The sequence below is a fragment of the Lissotriton vulgaris genome, chromosome 1_1, assembly GCF_964263255.1.
Source record: "Lissotriton vulgaris chromosome 1_1, aLisVul1.2, whole genome shotgun sequence".
Classification (NCBI taxonomy): Eukaryota; Metazoa; Chordata; class Amphibia; order Caudata; family Salamandridae; genus Lissotriton; species Lissotriton vulgaris.
In genome coordinates, this window is record NC_141685.1 from 1,292,337,689 (window position 1) to 1,292,356,027 (window position 18,339).

An 18,339-nucleotide genomic window follows, 5' to 3' on the forward strand; every position below is an offset into this window, starting at 1 on the left:
TTCTCCTTTTAGCTCAGTCCAGGCTCTGCTGCTCCAGCACTTGCCTGTATCCTTTACCTCAGTCCAGGCTCTGCTGCTCCAGCACTCGTTGGTATCCTCTAACCTCGGTCCCGGCTCTGCTGCTCCAGCACTCTCCTGTATTCTCTAACCACCGTCCAAGCTCTACTGCTCTAGAACTCGCCAGTATCCTCTAACCTCAGTCCAGGCTGTGCTGCTCCAGCACTAGCATGTATCCTTTTGCCTCAGTCCAGACTCTGCTGCTCCATCACTCGCTTGTATCCTCTCTTACTTCAGTGCAGGCTCAGCTGCTCCAGCACTCGCCAGTATCCTCTAACCTCAGTCCAGGCTCTGGTGTTCCAGCACTCGCCTGTCTCCATTTACCTCATTCCAGGCTCACTGCTCCAGCACTCGCCTGTACACTTTTACCTCAGTCCAGGCTCTGCTGCTCCAGCGCTCGCCTGTATCCTCTAACCTCAGTCCTCCAGGCTCTGCTGCTCTAGAACTTGCCTGTATCCTCTTACCTCAGTCCAGGCTCTGCTGCTCCTGCACTTGCCTGTATCCTCTTACCTCAGTCCAGGTTCGGCTGCTCCAGCACTTTCTGTATCCTCTTACCTCAGTCCAGGCTCTGCTTCTCCAGCACTCGCCTGTATCCTCTAACCTCAGTCCAGGCTCTGCTGCTCCAGCACTCATCTGTACCCTCTCTTACCTCAGTCCAAGCTCTGCTGCTCCAGCACTTGTCTGTATCCTCTTACCTCAGTCCAGGCTCTCCTGCTCCAGCACTTCCTGTATCCTCTTATCTCAGTCCAGGTTCTGCTTCTTCAGCACTCGACTGTATCCTCTAACTCAGTCCAGGCTCTGCTGCTCCAGCACTCGCCTGTATCCTCTTACCCTAGTCCAGGCTCTGGTGTTTCAGCACTCGCCTGTATCCTCTTACCTCAGACCAGGCTCTGCTGCTCCAGCACTTGCCTGTATCCTCTTACCTCAGACCAGGCTCTGCTGCTGCAGCACTTGCCTGTATCCTCTTATCTCAGTCCAGGCTCTCTTGTCCCAGCACTCGCCTGTATCCTCATTCTTACCTCATTCCAGGCTCTCCTGCTGCAGCACTCGGTATCCTCTAACCTCAGTCCAGGCTCTGCTGCTCCAGCACTCGCCTGTATCCGCTTTCTTACTTCAGTGCAGGCTCTGCTGCTCCAGCACTCGCCATTATCCTCTAACCTCAGTCCAGGCTCTGCTGCTCCAGCACTTGCTTGTATCCTCTCTTACCTCAGTGCAGGCTCTGCTGCTCCAGCACTCACCAGTATCCTCTCTTACTTCAGTGCAGGCTCTGCTGCTCCAGCACTCGCCTGTATCCTCTCTCTTACTTCAGTGCAGGCTCTGCTGCTCCAGCACTCGCCAGTATCCTCTAACCTCAGTCCAGGCTCTGGTGTTCCAGCACTCGCCTGTATCCTCTTAACTCGGTCTAGGCTCTGCTGCCTTAGTTCTCCAGCACTCACCAGTATCCTCTACCCTCAGTCCAGGCTCTGCTGCTCGAGCACTCGCCTGTATCCTCCAACCTCAGTCCAGGTTCTGCAGCTCCAGCACTCGCCTGTATCCCCATTCTTACCTCAGTCCAGGCTCTCCTGTTCCAGCACTTGCCTGTATCCTCTCTCTAAGCTCACCGAAGGCTCTGCTGCTCCAGCACTCGCCAGTATCCTCTAACCTCAGTCCAAGCTCTGCTGCTCCAGCACTTGCCTGTATCCTCTTACATCAGTCCAGGCTCACCTGCTTCCGCTCTCCAGCACTCGCCAGTATCCTCTACCCTCAGTCCAGGTTCTGCTGCTTCAGCACTCGCTTGCATCCTATTACCTCAATCCAGGCTCTGCTGCTCCAGCACTCGGTTGTATCCTCTTACCTCAGTCCAGGCTCTGCTGCTCCAGCACTCACTGGTATCCTCTAACCTCATTCCAGGCCCTGCTGCTCCAGCACCCGATTGTATCCTCTCATTTACCTCAGTGGAAGCTCTACTGCTCCAGCACTCGCCAGTATTCTCCAACCTCAGTACAGGCTCTGCTGCTTCAGAACTTGCATGTATGCTCTTACTTCAGTCCAGGCTCTGCTGCTCCAGCACTCACCTTTATCCTCCTCCTTTCCTTAATCCAGGCTCTTCTGCTCCAGCAGTCACCTGTATCATCCGTCTTACATCAGTCTAGGCTCTGATGCTCCAGCACTCGCCTGTATCCTCTAACCTCAGTCTAGGCTCTGCTGCTCCAGCACTCGCCTGTATCCTCTTACTTCAGTCCAGGCTCTGCTGCTCCAGCAATCGCATGTATTCTCTACTCTCAGTCCAGGCTCTGCTGCTCCAGCACACGCCTGTTTCATCTTACCTCAGTCCAGGCTCCGCTGCTCCAGCACTCGCATGTATTCTCTACTCTCAGTCCAGGTTCTGCTGCTCCAGCACACGCCTGTTTCCTCTTACCTCAGTCCAGGCTCTGCTGCTTCAGCTCTCCAGCACTTGCCTTTTTCCTCTAGCCTCAGTCTAGGCGCTGCTGCTCCAGCACTCGCCTGTATCCTCTCTCTGACATCAGTCCAGGCTTGGCTGCTCCAGCACTCGCCTGTATTCTCTACTCTCAGTCCAGGCTCTGCTGCTCCAGCACTCGCCTGTATCCTCTTACTTCAGTCCAGGCTCTGCTGCTCCAGCAATCGCATGTATTCTCTACTCTCAGTCCAGGCTCTGCTGCTCCAGCACACGCCTGTTTCATCTTACCTCAGTCCAGGCTCCGCTGCTCCAGCACTTGCATGTATTCTCTACTCTCAGTCCAGGTTCTGCTGCTCCAGCACACGCCTGTTTCCTCTTACCTCAGTCCAGGCTTTGCTGCTTCAGCTCTCCAGCACTCGCCTTTTTCCTCTAGCCTCAGTCTAGGCTCTGCTGCTCCAGCACTTGCCTGTATCCTCTCTCTGACATCAGTCCAGGCTTGGCTGCTCCAGCACTCGCCTGTATTCTCTACTCTCAGTCCAGGCTCTGCTGCTCCAGCACTCGCCTGTATCCTCTTACCCTAGTCCAGGCTCTGGTGTTCCAGCACTCACCTGTATCCGGTTACCTCAGTCCAGGCTCTGCTCCTCCAGCACTTGCCTATATCCTCTTACCCCAGTCCAGGCTCTGCTGCTCCAGCTCTTGCCTGTATCCTCTTACCTCAGCCCAGGCTCTGTTTTACTGCCATCGATTGCTGTGTGACAGTTCTGCTGACTAGGGAGCTTGCATTGATTTTACGCCTTCATATTTACTGTCCTTTCTCATATCCTTAATGATGCTGCCGAACCAGAGACGCAGAACTCTTCGGCTTAGACCAGTGCTGGCCCCCTCATTGCACTCTGCCAGTGTACTTCAATTTGTGAAGTGCCTCTCAGTACCCAGCCAACTGACTATGTGCCATGCCAGTACTGGAACCCAAGATAGCACTTCCAGTGCCCTTCAGTTCAGGGCACAGCACCGTATGCGGTCCATGGACATCTGCCAGTGCTCCTCAAACCCCAAGCACAATAGTCAGTGTTATTCCAAAACACAAGGCTTTGCCATTACACCTCAGTCTTAACCTGCAGTACCCCTACTATTCCAATTCAGTCAGTGCACCTGAATATTGAGCTGAGACCCCCATGCTATCCCAGTTTCAATACCATAGTACTTCACCAGTGCGCCTCATTCCTAACACGCAGGGCTCCCTAATACTCCAGTCCTAAAATACCCAAAGAGCCCGCCAGGGCACCTGCTTTCTGGTGCAGGACCCTGCTATTCAAAACTGTGACTCTCACTCGACTCAACCAATGCACCTCATCCCTGACTTCCAGACACCTGCTATTCTTCCACAGAGATTGACCCACAGCTCGCCAGTGTGGCCTGAGACCCCCCACCTTCACTGTTCAAGTGCCGAGGCCAACACAGAGCACCACCAATGCACCTTACTCCTAACTTGCAGAACCCCTTGCTGCTTCATTGCTGAGACCCCCACACATCTCTGCCAGTGCAGCTCGTTTCTCACCTCTAGGACCATTAACAAGTTTGTTATCGAGACCCACCAACAGCTTGACCTATGAACCGCAGCCCTGACCAGCAGCACCCTTTACCTGCTTCATCATTCCCACCCAGACAAGGACTACGCATTTCACACAATTTTATTTGTTAACCCTTTCTTTCCTTCAGGCACAGCAAACCTCGCAATCGGCCATCATTCCGACAGATTCTCCTTCATCTGGACATCGCCTCTGCTGATGTGCTTTCCACGCCGCAGGAAACCTACTTCAAATCCCAGGTAGGGGACAGTGTGACAACTGGCCGCGCAGCAGGTTGTAGACTGCATGCCAGGTCTTCTCCGCAGGTCCTGTTGGCTGCCAGAAGCATCTTACCCCTTATTAGAGGTACTACGTCTGCAGTGGTCAGAATGGACTCCATGGCCTCTGACCCTCAAGTGGTAAATGTGGTCAGGCAGTCAAGATTTAGCTCGTTGGAAGTGGTGCGAGGGATGGTATCTTTGTTCCACCTAGAAAAGGGAGCAGGAACAATTAGGATCCACCCTCTTAAAACCCTTGTCAAGGAATCCAGTGTATTCAAAGAATCCAGTGTACTGGCTAGTGAGATGCACTACTTAAATTGGAGCTGAACACTCGTTCAGCTATCAATCAAAATTGAGCATTGTTCAAAGGATCTTATACTCTACAATCAGATGCAGAGAAACAGCCATTTTGAAATTATATATGGGTACTCTTTATTATAGTTCTACCGTTCCAAGAGGTCTGTCCAACTCTGTTTACTTTGTCAATCCCTGCACCACATTTCTACAAGCATTGGCAAGGCAATACTGGCAGCTTCTAATGACCCTCTTTTTTGTCTCCATGGCTCCAAAGTGAAACCTGGACAATGGAAAATTGGAAGGATAGAGGAAGAGTACCAGTGTGTGGCCAGTAAAGGAGAACAAGCAGGGTGAGGTACATTGACAGGAAAAGAGCCTGGGACCAAGGCCTGGAGGGCGAGAGAGCTGGTAGTGGGACACAGCCTAAATGGAGAGAGATGGGGTAGCAACATAATACCAGGGGGAAAAAGATTAACTTCTATGTACGTTTATAGTGCGCCAGAAGGAAAATACCACATAAACATGCAAAAAGTAAAATAGTTGTTTGATGTCATCAGTGGAAGGCTACAACTCATTCACAAAAACCCATAGTAAACCGGAAATAGTATAGGGACGGGACAAACAGAATAATGGGCCTTAAGCCATTGAATCAGACTCAGGAATTGGAATGGACAAGAAAGCCATCCACTCCTAAACACGTGAAAGACCCCCAGTCCAATTCTAGGTACATTTTAGAGTATAGGTTACTATGCTGTCTGTAGTGAGACCACAAACAATGTATGCATTACTGTAATAAAGCATACCCAGAATAGTATAACCGTGTATCAAACTCACTTGCCCTTCCTTATGTAAACACATTACAAAGGGCTTTATTCGCAACAATGGCCAGACAGCTGATGCCAAAGCAAATTTGAGGGGTCCGTAAAATAATACAGAACTTCAGTCTTCCCTAGCTGTTTTGTGGTCATTGATGTTACTCGTGCTGGCGCATCTGTGCCTCATGACCCCCTTTCACAGCTTCTCTGCTGCCTACTTTATGGATCTCCCGTTTTGCATTTGTTTTCCTGCTCCTAGAAGAATATAGGATGGCCGAGCATTCAGAGCACCTTTGTGTGGGGAGAGTATAGATGGGCCCATTGGTCTTCTGTTATGTCACACTGGTGGCAGATTCTGGCATCTGTGGGTTTCCGGTTTGATCTACTTCGGAGTTGGTTTCCAGTCAGTCGTAACTCAGTCTGTACTTCTTGAGAACTGCTATCCCAAACACCCACCGTTGGCACACTGCATCAAACTAACCTCAGTAACTTTCAGGTGTATGTCTTGACTTTAACAGTACTTCTTCTTTCTGGTCTCCCATTGCGTTGTTTGGTTCAGCTGAGAAAATGGGGTGTTAATTCGCCAAGGCTTATTTGATATGCTCGAGAGCAGTGTGTGTCCTGAGAGTTGGCGATGTGTTAGTGACCTGCCCTTCAGGAGATGGCTCTGGAGTGGTGAGAAGTTACTTTAATATAGGTGAAAGCTCCTGGACCTAGTGCCTTACCGAGGACGTTTTTATTGTTTGGACTAAGCTGTAAGTGCCCGCACAGTGGTATCGGTCCACTCTACCGCACTTCACACTAAGCCCACCTCTTACACTTCGCTCCGCCTGCAGGACTGTTACCAACTGGTAATGGAACGATGCTGAGACCCTGACAATGACTTCCCAGTACTGTAGCCAAGTGAAGAGTGTGCACTCGGAGGAGGCTAGAAGGGAATATTTCAGGGCTGCACTAAACTCTGTTGAACAGTAACAGGCAGCTAGAGTATGCTGTATACAGAACAGGATGGTGTGCTGAGATCTGCTGTAGAGCAGATTACAGAAATCCAAATGCGATGTTAATTTGTAATTAGAACAACATAATGCAATATTATACATTTTTAACCTCTGTACACTACAAAATTGAAGGTACAGTGTCATAATGTGAATTGACCAAATCACAATAATTTTTTCACTCAAGAGCCGATAATGAGATAAGATCCCAGGACTGAGTCCTTGGATCAGAGACGTGGCCACCAGTTCACATCTGATGCCCAAGGACACTGTGCAGCAGAGGGAATCTCCGTATTATTCCTTTGTATCCATTATGTGAGCAGAGGCTGATGGTTCCCATGGGAGACGGCGGCCATTTTGCACGCTCACCATTAAAAACAGCGGTGTCCCAGATTCACTGGAGACCGAACACTGAGATGGAAAGCCTTGAGACAATGCTCCGAAACCACTGGGGATGCCTCTCTGCAGCTTTTCCATCTTCTTAGTAGCTGCTCTGTTCCACTACAGATGGTGACCGGTTCTGTGAAAAATGTCCATTGCTTCAACAAAAACAGTTGCTTGGTCTGAACCGCTAGACCGAAGCACACGAGGTAGCTTGTTGTCTAGAGCAGGGGAAATTTGGCTTAGCAGCTGGTGTCGGACTGCACCTTTCGGTCAGGAATTGGTTAGTTTCTTTAGCATTTACCCACTTCTTTCATCACAGAAACCACTTTGGGATGGAATTAAGGAATGGGCAATGAGCTGTTGTTAATACCCTACAACACGAATGCAATAATCGTGTTATTACCTCACTCCTTAATCTAACCCTACATACACAGACACTTGAGTCAAGTATCGGTGCCTGCTTCCTGTCGGGTTCCAAACTTCCCCTGATATTATTAAAAAGCAGTCAAACAGCAGAAGTTCATGCTTACATTCTGCACGTTTAGACTGCCTCTGCCAGTCTCAGCACTCCGTGATGGGTTTTATATGAATAAATCTCCCCTTTGGTCCCAGAATGGACCGGTAAATTGTTGGTTCCCTCCACTAAGTCGTTGCCACTTCATTACCCTTACTTGTCCTGTTTGGTCAAATGGGTCATCATGTCAGGAATTATAGCATAAACAATTAAACCATTAATCTCGGAGGAGTCTAAATCTGTGATGGTATAATCAATGGCGCACCCGCCGTGCGGTGATTCATGTGCTTGCTGTCCAACAAAGCCATCTTTTACTCTCCTTTTGAGAATAACCAAGTGCATATATCATGACATCTATGTCCAGTTTGAGTTAGTATGCGATTGTGGCTGCTTCTCTTAGGGGTAGGAGCCGTACATATATTTTCAGGAAATACGTCCTATCCAAGTGACAGGGTGTATTCTTGAAAACATATTTATTTCTCTGGTCAAGACTGAAATATGCTTGTTGTCACATCCCCATGCACCTGACATTTTCCCTGCCTTTGACATCTGGCATTTCCAATCAAGACAGCATGACGAATGAAGTCTGTCTCAAAGTAGAAACGGTCTTTAGGGGGCATGAAGGTCACCCAAACGACGAAATTGGTTTGTGCATAAGTAAATGTGAGGCGGTAACAGCTTTGCGGGTCAATGCACCTTGTGTAAAGGTTTGTGTGTAATTGGTGTCTTTAAAAATCCCTCCCTTAGGATTACTACAGTCTTATAAAGTGTATCACTATTGGTAGAGCTAAAATTGGTCAAAAAACAAACTGGAACTGAACAATTCCAATCAGTTTGGTCATATTAACAGTTTCCCAAGCACATGCCTCACACATACAAATGCATATGAAAAGAGATAGTCACATTTGCCAGCATGTGTTGCACTCATGTAGAACTCTATATGTCGACACGCACTTAATGTAGTGTTATTAATCCTAGAGCCTGGTATTTAGTTGCCCCACTCTCAAAAGCAGCAGTGGCTCAGACCAATCACAATGCTGCTCTTGTAGCATCGTGATTGGATGGGAGAGTCCGGAAGCCTGGGTGCTTCCGGTGCTTACAGCAGACAAAGGAGAGGCATGCGGTGATGGGTGGGGCGTGCAGAGGCACGGCAGACAAGATAAGCTAATTTTTGGTTTAATTTTTTTAATCCCCACCTCACCACCCCTGTTCCGAGCAAGCTGCCACCAAAAAGCAGCCTATGAGGGTGTGTGAGGAAGACTAGGACCAATATCTGGTGGTATAGACCACCTCGAATGGCAACATTGGGACAACCCTGGCAAATGTGGTGCTAAAAACAATCTAAACATTTCATTAGTGGTAAGCACACACTACCACATGCCTGTAATACAAACAGGACTTGTTTTAAGAACACAATGTTTGCAACCTCGGGATTAAATAAAGACTGATTCCCAGTAGGTTTACACAGTCTTACAACGTTGAGGTTATACAGTATTACTGAGCTAGGTCACGTAGTGTAAGTAATGGAACTTTTTATATTAGCACAAGTCAGTGTAACAAGAACTGCGGCTCTTCGTTAAAGCTATAACCATGTTACAGAAATTATGAAGCTCGAACCACGTGTATGACAATCTTCTGTTAGTGGTGCTCGAAAATACATACAATGTAAAAAAGTACACTCAGTTTCTAATAACCCCCATACATAACGTTGGCTTCGCATCCACAAGCCCTTTTAAAAATACTCTGCCATGCCAACAGAAAGTTTCACAACTGGGAGCCCTCTCTACCTCAGCAACAGAATCCGTTTCTACACACCAATCAGACACCTGCGGTCCTCCTCTCTCATACTTGCACTCACTCCTCACATCCATTGCAACAGATCTTGAGGTTGCTGTTTCTCATATCTAGACCCGAATGCCTGAAACAAGCTTCCCTTATCCATTTTCCATACTCTTTGTCTGTTCTCTCCTTGACTTGAGGAAGCATTTTAAAATCTGGCTGTTTTAACCCAGCCCTTAACTGCGGGGTTTCTCAGCTATGCTTTTCTTTCAGTTCTCAGTGCCAGGATACCCTTCATGGGTGATATGTGCATACTACAAATAGCATAGCACCTACATGCATGTACACACACCCACACAGGTAATACATGAGCATCTACAAACATATACGCAATGCAAATGCAAACACAAATAATCTATGAATTATATATATATATATATATATGCGCAGTCTCACACACACATATTTATATATATGCTAGCAGCCCGCCCTGACCTTGTCCGGGAGAAATCATGCTTCTCCAACCCCCGTCTGCCCCGACATTGTCCAGCATTTCGGGCCCCCGCCCCCCCCGCCTGCCCCGACCCCCACTTGCCCCGACATTGTCCCCCGGAGCTTTAAAAAGGCAACTTATGATAGTCACAGCAGTGCTCTATAATGTAAAACCGTCTCACTGTATAGCAGCTATTACTCCAGCCTTCGCCTGGAAATTACCATTTCCATGTGTTTAGAGTGAGGATAAACCGAACCAGATTTCCTGGCTTTCCTTCGGGCTGCTTGCTTTCCCTGTCCCCGCGAGCCCCGTCCCCCCGCCTGCCCCGACCCCCGCCTGCACCGACATTGTCCCCCGGAGCCTTAAAAAGGCGACATATGATAGTCACAGCAGTGCGCTTCGGGCTGTTTGCTTTCCCCATCCACATGAAAAGTACCACGAAAAGAGGGCAGATTTAAACACGGCTCCGAGGTTGACGAATCACTTTCGCCTGTGGGGTCTCTTTGAGCGGGGTTTACCCTTGACGGAGCTCGGCGTGCCAAGATTCCAGCATGGTAACATAATGCCCGCGTGTCAACCTAAACCCTTAAAGCTGAAACGCTGGCGCTCTGCAGTTCAACTTCCTGAGCTGTGTTTGAGGTAAAACTAATGAGCGTGATTGTGGTAGTTTGGAGCCTTACATCACCCCGTCCCCCCGCCTGCCCCGACCCCCGCTGCCTTACCTCAGCCGCCTCTCCTCAGTCCACCGCTCCTCGCCGCTCGTCAACCCTCCTCCCCCGTGCCGTGTCTGCCGCTCCTGGACGCCGCTCCTCCCCGTGCTCCTGATGTCAGCACGCAGGTCGCGGCCGACGCTACTTCGAGGGGACTACTTTTTTTATAATGTAAATTTTTTAAATATAACGTATTTTTTAACTTTATATAGCCTATGTCCATCTGCACACCCTGAGGATTCCAACGATGTATCGGGTGTCTGGATTGGCGCTGTGGTTCCCGAGTTTACCCGCCTCAAAGCCTCAAAGTTCTTCCTTTATAATAGTAGTATAGATATATATATCCAGCACCAACTTCCCACATCCAGGTAAGGTTCACAGACACCTGTTGCAAGTACTGGTCAAAGCGCCTTTATTTCGTGCAAAGCACATAAACAGATTGACAAGAACCCAACGCGATTCTGCTTAGAAAGCCTTGATCACGGGGGAATGTCTCTGCTTTTGCAAATAAACCACATGTTATTTGAAGATGCAGTTCCATCCTATTATAGTAGCGAGTGCACAAATTCAAACAGGAGAGTTCATGATTCTTAAAGGGGAAAGCAGTGTCATTTCTTCTTACTCCAAATTCCACAAACCATTGCGGTTTCAATACATTTTTAAAAGAAATGACGCAGTAATTTTCTTTCACGTTTAGTCCCATAGACCATGATGGTCTTCCTGTTTTAAAACGATTGTTCGATGTGCTGTTTCTACTTTACAATCTGCAGCTTAACTCTTTACCGCTTTGCACTGCGTATCCCACCCTCGAAGCCAGCGAGTGGAAAGACAACCTTCTTGCTTTCCCTTTCCTGCACCTCACTCGATTTTCATTCGGGAAATCCTGTCTTCTATCACTGGAAGGCAGGCAAGCTTGGCTTGTAGCTATACTTCATCCACCTGACAGCTCGACAATACAAGTATCCAAGCCCACGAGGGAGGGTCAGTGTCACGGGCATGGAGCGCCCTGTTTTAACATCCAGCAACAACCTCCCACATCCAGGTGAGGTTCACCGACACCTGCTGCAAGTACAGGTCAGAGCGCCTTTATTTCGTGCAAAGCACATAAACAGATTGACAAGAACTCAACGTGTTTCTGCTTAGAAAGCCTTAATCATGGGTGAATGTCTCTGCTTTTGCCGATAAACCACGTGTAATGACTGTGGGGCATATGTATGAAAGTTTGATTTTGCGATTCTCAAATAGCGAATTTTAGAGAATCGCTATTTGAGAATCGCAAAATGAGATGTATGTAGGATTTGCAAAAAGATTTGTGAATCCTACATATTTCTTAATTGCGAATCGCAAAGTGCGATTCGCAATTGAGGAAACCCTCCCTATTCATTCCTATGGGCCTAGAGGCCCATAGGAATGAATGGGAAGACATTCTCAACTTGCGATTAGCAATTAGAGAATCGCAAATTGAGAATGCAATTTCAAGGTTGCAAGGGTGTCAAAAGGACACCCTGTTGCACCCCTGAAATAAGCATGGGTGCACATGTGGCGCACATACATGCCCTAAGGGCATGTATGTGCGCCACATTGCACTTTGAAAAATGCAAAAAAAAAATGTTTTCAAAGAAATCGCAAATTACCTTCAACTTGAAGTTGGTGGTAATTTGTGATTCCTTAAGGCCAAATTTCACTTTTTCTATGCTTCTTACATTGCATTTAAAGAATCGCAATTTTCGATTCCTTAAATGCAATCGCAAAATAGGGAATCTCAAATTTTGCAAGGCAGTTTTGCATTAATACATGCCACTAAGCCCAATTGCAATCACAAACGCTGAAATTCTGTGAATTTCAGCATTTGCGATCGCAATTTGCAATGATACATATGGTCCTGTGTCATTTTTTTGAAAAATGTATTGAAACCGCAATGGATTGAAAAATGTATTGAAACCGCAATGGGTTGTGGAATTTGGAGTACGAAGGAATGACACTGCTTTCCCCTTTAAGAATCGTGAACACTCCTGTTTGAATTTGTGCACTGGCTACTATAATAGGATGGAACTGCGTCTTCAATTAACACGTGGTTTATCGGCAAAAGCAGAGACATTCACCCCGTGACACTGACCCGCCCTCCTGGGCTTGGATACTTGTATTGTGGAGCTGTCAGGTGTGTATATATATATATATTTCTTCACTTAGCGAGCAGGAATAGCTGGCTAGTAGATTAAGAGGCACACTCGGAGTTGTTGTGTAAAGCTAAAAATGCTTTATTCGGTGCTTAAAGTCCTCTCCCCTCCATATCGACAGACGCGTTTCGCCTCGCAGCTTTAAAAAAAAAAAATATATATATATATATATATATATATATATGTCGAAAACCCCTCCAAAGAAGAATGGCAGAGGCCGCGGTAGGGGAGCAAAACGGAGACTCTTTATTCCAAATGGTATGGTAGCGGGCGTATGCATTTCGGCCATGTGGCCTCTTCAGCGCCCAGAGTAAAACAGGAAAGGGAGGTTTAATTACAAGGTGTGTCTTGTCCCAACAGAAATAGTACAAGTTCGCTCCGCCTCCAATGGTGATTAATATCACCTGTGAAAGTTCCTGAAGTGTCGAATTGACTGCAAGTCCCAGAATGCAGTTGTGAGTCAGGATCGGGCGGCCCAGTGGTTGCGCAAACTTCAGGGTTCTGTGAAACCTTCTGCTGATGTCCTGCGCTGCCTACAGGAATATGTCATCTCCTCGAGTCCACTGACTGCACAACCATCTCTTCCAGGGATCTCTTCAGGGGGGTAAGAATGGCTGTGCATCTCACCCAGCGCGGAATACAGTGACTCCGACACCGCTTCTTTTTCCGCCTGAAATAGAGAGGTGGGACTGGGTCTTTTCAATAACTTGAAACTTGAAGTATTGCTGCCGAAACACCAATGCCAGTATAGACCCAGCCATCTTGTGTGCAGGGACCTCTGTAGTACGCCGCTGGCTGGCGTTGCATAAATGTCGAAAACCCCTCCAAAGAAGAAAGGCAGAGGCCGCGGTAGGGGAGCAAAACTGAGACTCTTTATTCCAAATGGTATGGTAGCGGGCGTATATATATATATATATATATATATATATATATATATATATATATATATATATATATACACACACACACATATCGTAGGATGCAGCTGAGACATGTGGTGGTGTAGCAGGCGTGAGACATGATCCTGCGCAGGGCATTCAGTTGGCCTGGCCATACTAGTGCTCAGTCCCGACATTAATTAACAAGCATTAGAAATGCAATAGGTCTCGCAGCATTAGAGTTAGTGCTTTTAGAATTGTTAATGGTTTTTTTTGTAAATCTTTAGCATGAGGTTGAGGGTGAGGGGTTGAGGGTGAGTGAGGGTGAGGCTGAGGGGTTGAGGGTGAGGGTGAGTGAGGGTGAGGGGTTGAGGGTGAGTGAGGGTGAGGGGTTGAGGGTGAGTGAGGGTGAGGGGTTGAGGGTGAGTGAGGGTGAGGGGTTGAGGGTGAGTGAGGGTGAGGGGTTGAGGGTGAGTGAGGGTGAGGGGTTGAGGGTGAGTGAGGGGTTGAGGGTGAGTGAGGGGTTGAGGGTGAGTGAGGGGTTGAGGGTGAGTGAGGGGTTGAGGGTGAGTGAGGGTGAGTGAGGGTGAGTGAGGGGTTGAGGGTGAGTGAGGGTGAGTGAGGGTGAGTGAGGGTGAGTGAGGGTGAGTGAGGGTGAGTGAGGGTGAGTGAGGGTGAGTGAGGGTGAGGGATTGAGGGTGAGTGAGGGTGAGGGATTGAGGGTGAGTGAGGGTGAGGGGTTGAGGGTGAGTGAGGGTGAGGGATTGAGGGTGAGTGAGGGTGAGGGATTGAGGGTGAGTGAGGGTGAGGGGTTGAGGGTGAGTGAGGGTGAGGTGTTGAGGGTGAGTGAGGGTGAGTGAGGGTGAGTGAGGGTGAGTGAGGGTGAGTGAGGGTGAGTGAGTGAGGGTGAGTGAGGGTGAGTGAGGGTGAGTGAGGGTGAGTGAGGGTGAGTGAGGGTGAGGGTGAGGGAGGGTGAGGGAGGGTGAGGGAGGGTGAGGGAGGGTGAGGGAGGGTGAGTGAGGGTGAGTGAGGGTGAGTGTGGGTGAGTGTGAGTGTGTGTGAGTGGGGGTGAGTGGGGGTGAGTGGGGGTGAGTGTGGGTGAGGGGTTGAGGGTGAGTGAGGGTGAGGGGTTGAGGGTGAGGGATTGAGGGATTGAGGGTGAGTGAGGGTGAGGGGTTGAGGGTGAGTGAGGGATTGAGGGTGAGTGAGGGTGAGGGGTTGAGGGTGAGTGAGGGTGAGGGGTTGAGGGTGAGTGAGGGTGAGGGGTTGAGGGTGAGTGAGGGTGAGTGAGGGTGAGTGAGGGTGAGGTGTTGAGGGTGAGTGAGTGAGGGTGAGTGAGGGTGAGTGAGGGTGAGTGAGGGTGAGTGAGGGTGAGGGAGGGTGAGGGAGGGTGAGGGAGGGTGAGGGAGGGTGAGTGAGGGTGAGTGTGGGTGAGTGTGGGTGAGTGTGGGTGAGTGTGGGTGAGTGTGGGTGAGTGAGTGAGTGTGAGTGGGGGTGAGTGGGGGTGAGTGTGGGTGAGGGGTTGAGGGTGAGGGGTTGAGGGTGAGTGAGGGTGAGGGGTTGAGGGTGAGTGAGGGTGAGGGATTGAGGGATTGAGGGTGAGTGAGGGTGAGGGGTTGAGGGTGAGTGAGGGATTGAGGGTGAGTGAGGGTGAGGGGTTGAGGGTGAGTGAGGGTGAGGGGTTGAGGGTGAGTGAGGGTGCGTGAGGGTGAGTGAGGGTGAGGTGTTGAGGGTGAGTGAGTGAGGGTGAGTGAGGGTGAGTGAGGGTGAGTGAGGGTGAGTGAGGGTGAGTGAGGGTGAGGGAGGGTGAGGGAGGGTGAGGGAGGGTGAGGGAGGGTGAGTGAGGGTGAGTGAGGGTGAGTGTGGGTGAGTGTGGGTGAGTGTGGGTGAGTGTGGGTGAGGGTGAGTGAGGGTGAGTGGGGGTGAGTGTGGGTGAGGGGTTGAGTGTGGGTGAGGGGTTGAGGGTGAGTGAGGGTGAGGGGTTGAGGGTGAGTGAGGGTGAGGGATTGAGGGTGAGGGATTGAGGGTGAGTGAGGGTGAGGGATTGAGGGTGAGTGAGGGTGAGGGGTTGAGGGTGAGTGAGGGTGAGGGGTTGAGGGTGAGTGAGGGTGAGGTGTTGAGGGTGAGTGAGTGAGGGTGAGTGAGGGTGAGGGGTTGAGGGTGAGTGAGTGAGGGGTTGAGGGCGGCGTAGTGTCGCAGAGTTGCCCTCAAAGAAGGGAGAACCAGGCCCTTAATTGCCAGTAATTATTGCAGCAGATCGAGAAACTGATTTGCATGTCTCTGCCTTGCAGGGGACCTAGACTATCTACTTTGGAAATGTAAACAGGCCTTTGAGCGCCATATGTGAAGAAAAACAAAGGAAAACATACAAGACCGTGAGAGAGGGGTCAGGGCCCCTCGCCCCAAGAGCGAGATAAAAAACACAGTTTGCTTTATTTTACCCCTATTCCTTGATATAAAAAACGTTACTTATTAAATCTAAAGACGTGAGGAGGGGAGGGAAACACTGTTTCGGTATATAGGCGGCATACAGTGAATAACATATCCAATGCGCGGGGAATATAGGAATTAACCCAACTTTATACATCCGTTCTTAACCTTTTCGACGAGGAGGCGACAAGGGAATATCACCACTTAACTATACCATCAAGTTCACTGTAAAACGTCTTCCTAATTCTTTTTAAGGTTTCATAAAACCAACATTTAAGAGGAGACATAAAAAAGGCATCATTTACGTCAAAAAGTGATTGAAAGTACTAGCGAGTCATGGACATTCCGTGGAGGGGGGCGGTGCGGGATAATGGTTTAGGGTTCTTAGTTCTACAAAGTATATGTCGTTGTCAATTCCCATGCTGTTATATACCATAGAGATATATAGAAGACGAACATTTACTAGCTAAAGCATCACCTGAATGTGCAAAACCACAACAAAATGGTTTGGGGAAAAAGCAATGCAAGTAACCCATTCAAACTTTGGCACTGCAACCACTTCTACGAAGGTGAGCACACTTTCACTCTTTTGTTAACTTTTACCAAAAGAGAGCGTGAGAATGACAAGCGCTTTCCTTTAGAGACAACCGTCTGCGCGAAACGGTATTAGTAGATATTTACACAATTTCTAAAACATTCAAAATATAGTTACCAACACCGACTGCAAAAATATAGCAATCGAACAACCAAAGAAAAACTTGCGACTCCCTATGATGAAGGTAGCATGCAATTGGAAAACAAGGAGGCTTACCAACCAGAGCAATCTCAAACTCTGTTCGACTTCTGGGGCAGCAAACTAAACAAGCCTTTCACCGTAACACGGCGGGCAGGGGAGGGGGCGGAGAGGGGAGAGGTGCGACACGGCAGGAAGACGGAAGGAAGAGAGGGGAGGGGGAGGAGAAATGCGACACGGCGGGAGGTCAGAGCAAGGAGGCAAAGCCATCAAGAAGGGCAGTTATAAAAAATGTCTCACTACTTATGGAATTGTTTTCGCTTTTAATGTTGCACGGAAATTCAATACCCACCATTGTCCTCACTTTATGTATGTTTTATGGGTTTTTAGGTTAAAAAAGCAAGTTCGCCATGGTGCAAAGTCCTTTGTACCCGGAAAACGGTTGCAGAATTTAATTTGCGACCATTACTGTTTGGCTTGGTTTGAATTAAGCGAGTAGTGAGTTTTCTTTCTCACAGTAGAATTCACAGACCTCTTTTGTGGAGTAAACTTCTGGACTCCCTCTGAGAACTGTGCTTTCCAGGTTTTAGCTCTACCCCGCTCTATAGTTCTCATAAGTTTATGCAATGTTTGCCTTTTAATGGCAAGGTGATACACTTGCCTGGATCTAGATTCAGAGCAGGGTCAGTCAGGGTAATATATTTCCCTCCAGTGATTTAGTGCGGATGACGGCTGGTCTGTGGATGCGACACCTAAGCGTGCTTGCTTCTGGCTGGTCAGTAGCACGCGCCTTGCATTGGACAGTGTTCCCGGTAGAGCATTGGGAGGTTTGGGCCATCTTTATGATGGCCAACACAAACAAAATGGCTGTGCATATTTCCACCTCGTTTAACGCCAAGGAATTCATACCTCGTCCAAGTTTTGATGGGGGTCCAACCGTAGCCGTGAAATAAAATATTTCCAGGACGCAGGCGACAAGAGAGGCTTCAGTTCTCTGCGTCTGGCCGCAGCCAGACTTCCACCATACCGCTTGATTCACGGAAGGAAGAGAGGGGAGGGGGAGGAGAAATGCGACACGGCGGGAGGGGGCGGAGCGGGTTAACAAAGACGGAGGGCAGGGGAGGGGGCGGGCAGGGGAGGGGGCGGAGAGGGGAGAGGTGCGACACGGCAGGAAGACGGAAGGAAGAGAGGGGAGGGGGAGGAGAAATGCGACACGGCGGGAGGGGGCGGAGGGGTTAACAAAGACGGACGTGCACGCGCACGCGCTTTTAAGGTCAATGCGCATGCGCATAAGCTCAATGCGCATGCGCATTGACCTTAAATTTATCGTGCACTGCAAGGAATCGCCACGATTCCTTGCAGTGTGGATAAAGAGTGGATAACTCGCAATAGTCTCGCTTGCTCGATGCGCATGCGCATCGACAACAGGCGAGACCTAAAAACTGACTTTGAAATGGGGCCCTATATTTATGTTCTTAGCCTTTCAGAAAAAGCACTGGTCAATCTCTCAACAATTACTTTTAAAACCCTTAACATAATCCATGTCAGTGATGCAGTCCCTGTTTACATTTCGCATTTTACTTACTCTTTCATTCCCTAAAACTATTTGCTTTTTTCCATATGTCTCAGTAGTTTTTACCATGCACATCATAACTGTGGTTTGGTGCATTCAGTGAACTGAGTCGCCTTTAGGCATCTGGGTGAGTTCAGGTTGTGGGTGGGTGTTCATGAGGGGCAAAATTGAGAGCTCTGGACCAGACAGCGAGGCAGTGCAAGTTTTTCACTGTGCCTGTCATTGGGTCATAAAGGTGTTCTGACTCCATGCTCATC

General features: G+C 48.8%; 1 protein-coding gene across 3 annotated transcripts in view; it reads left to right on the top strand.

Annotated features, from left to right (window-relative positions):
• MAP3K12 (mitogen-activated protein kinase kinase kinase 12) overlaps positions 1-18,339 on the top strand; it is a 305,311-nt gene that overhangs the window by 201,595 nt on the left and 85,377 nt on the right. For all 3 annotated transcript variants that reach the window (XM_086965302.1, XM_086965294.1, XM_086965309.1), the window contains exon 7: positions 4,175-4,283. In XM_086965302.1, the coding sequence (XP_086821428.1) occupies positions 4,175-4,283 (109 nt within the window). The remainder of the gene's footprint in view (positions 1-4,174; positions 4,284-18,339) is intronic.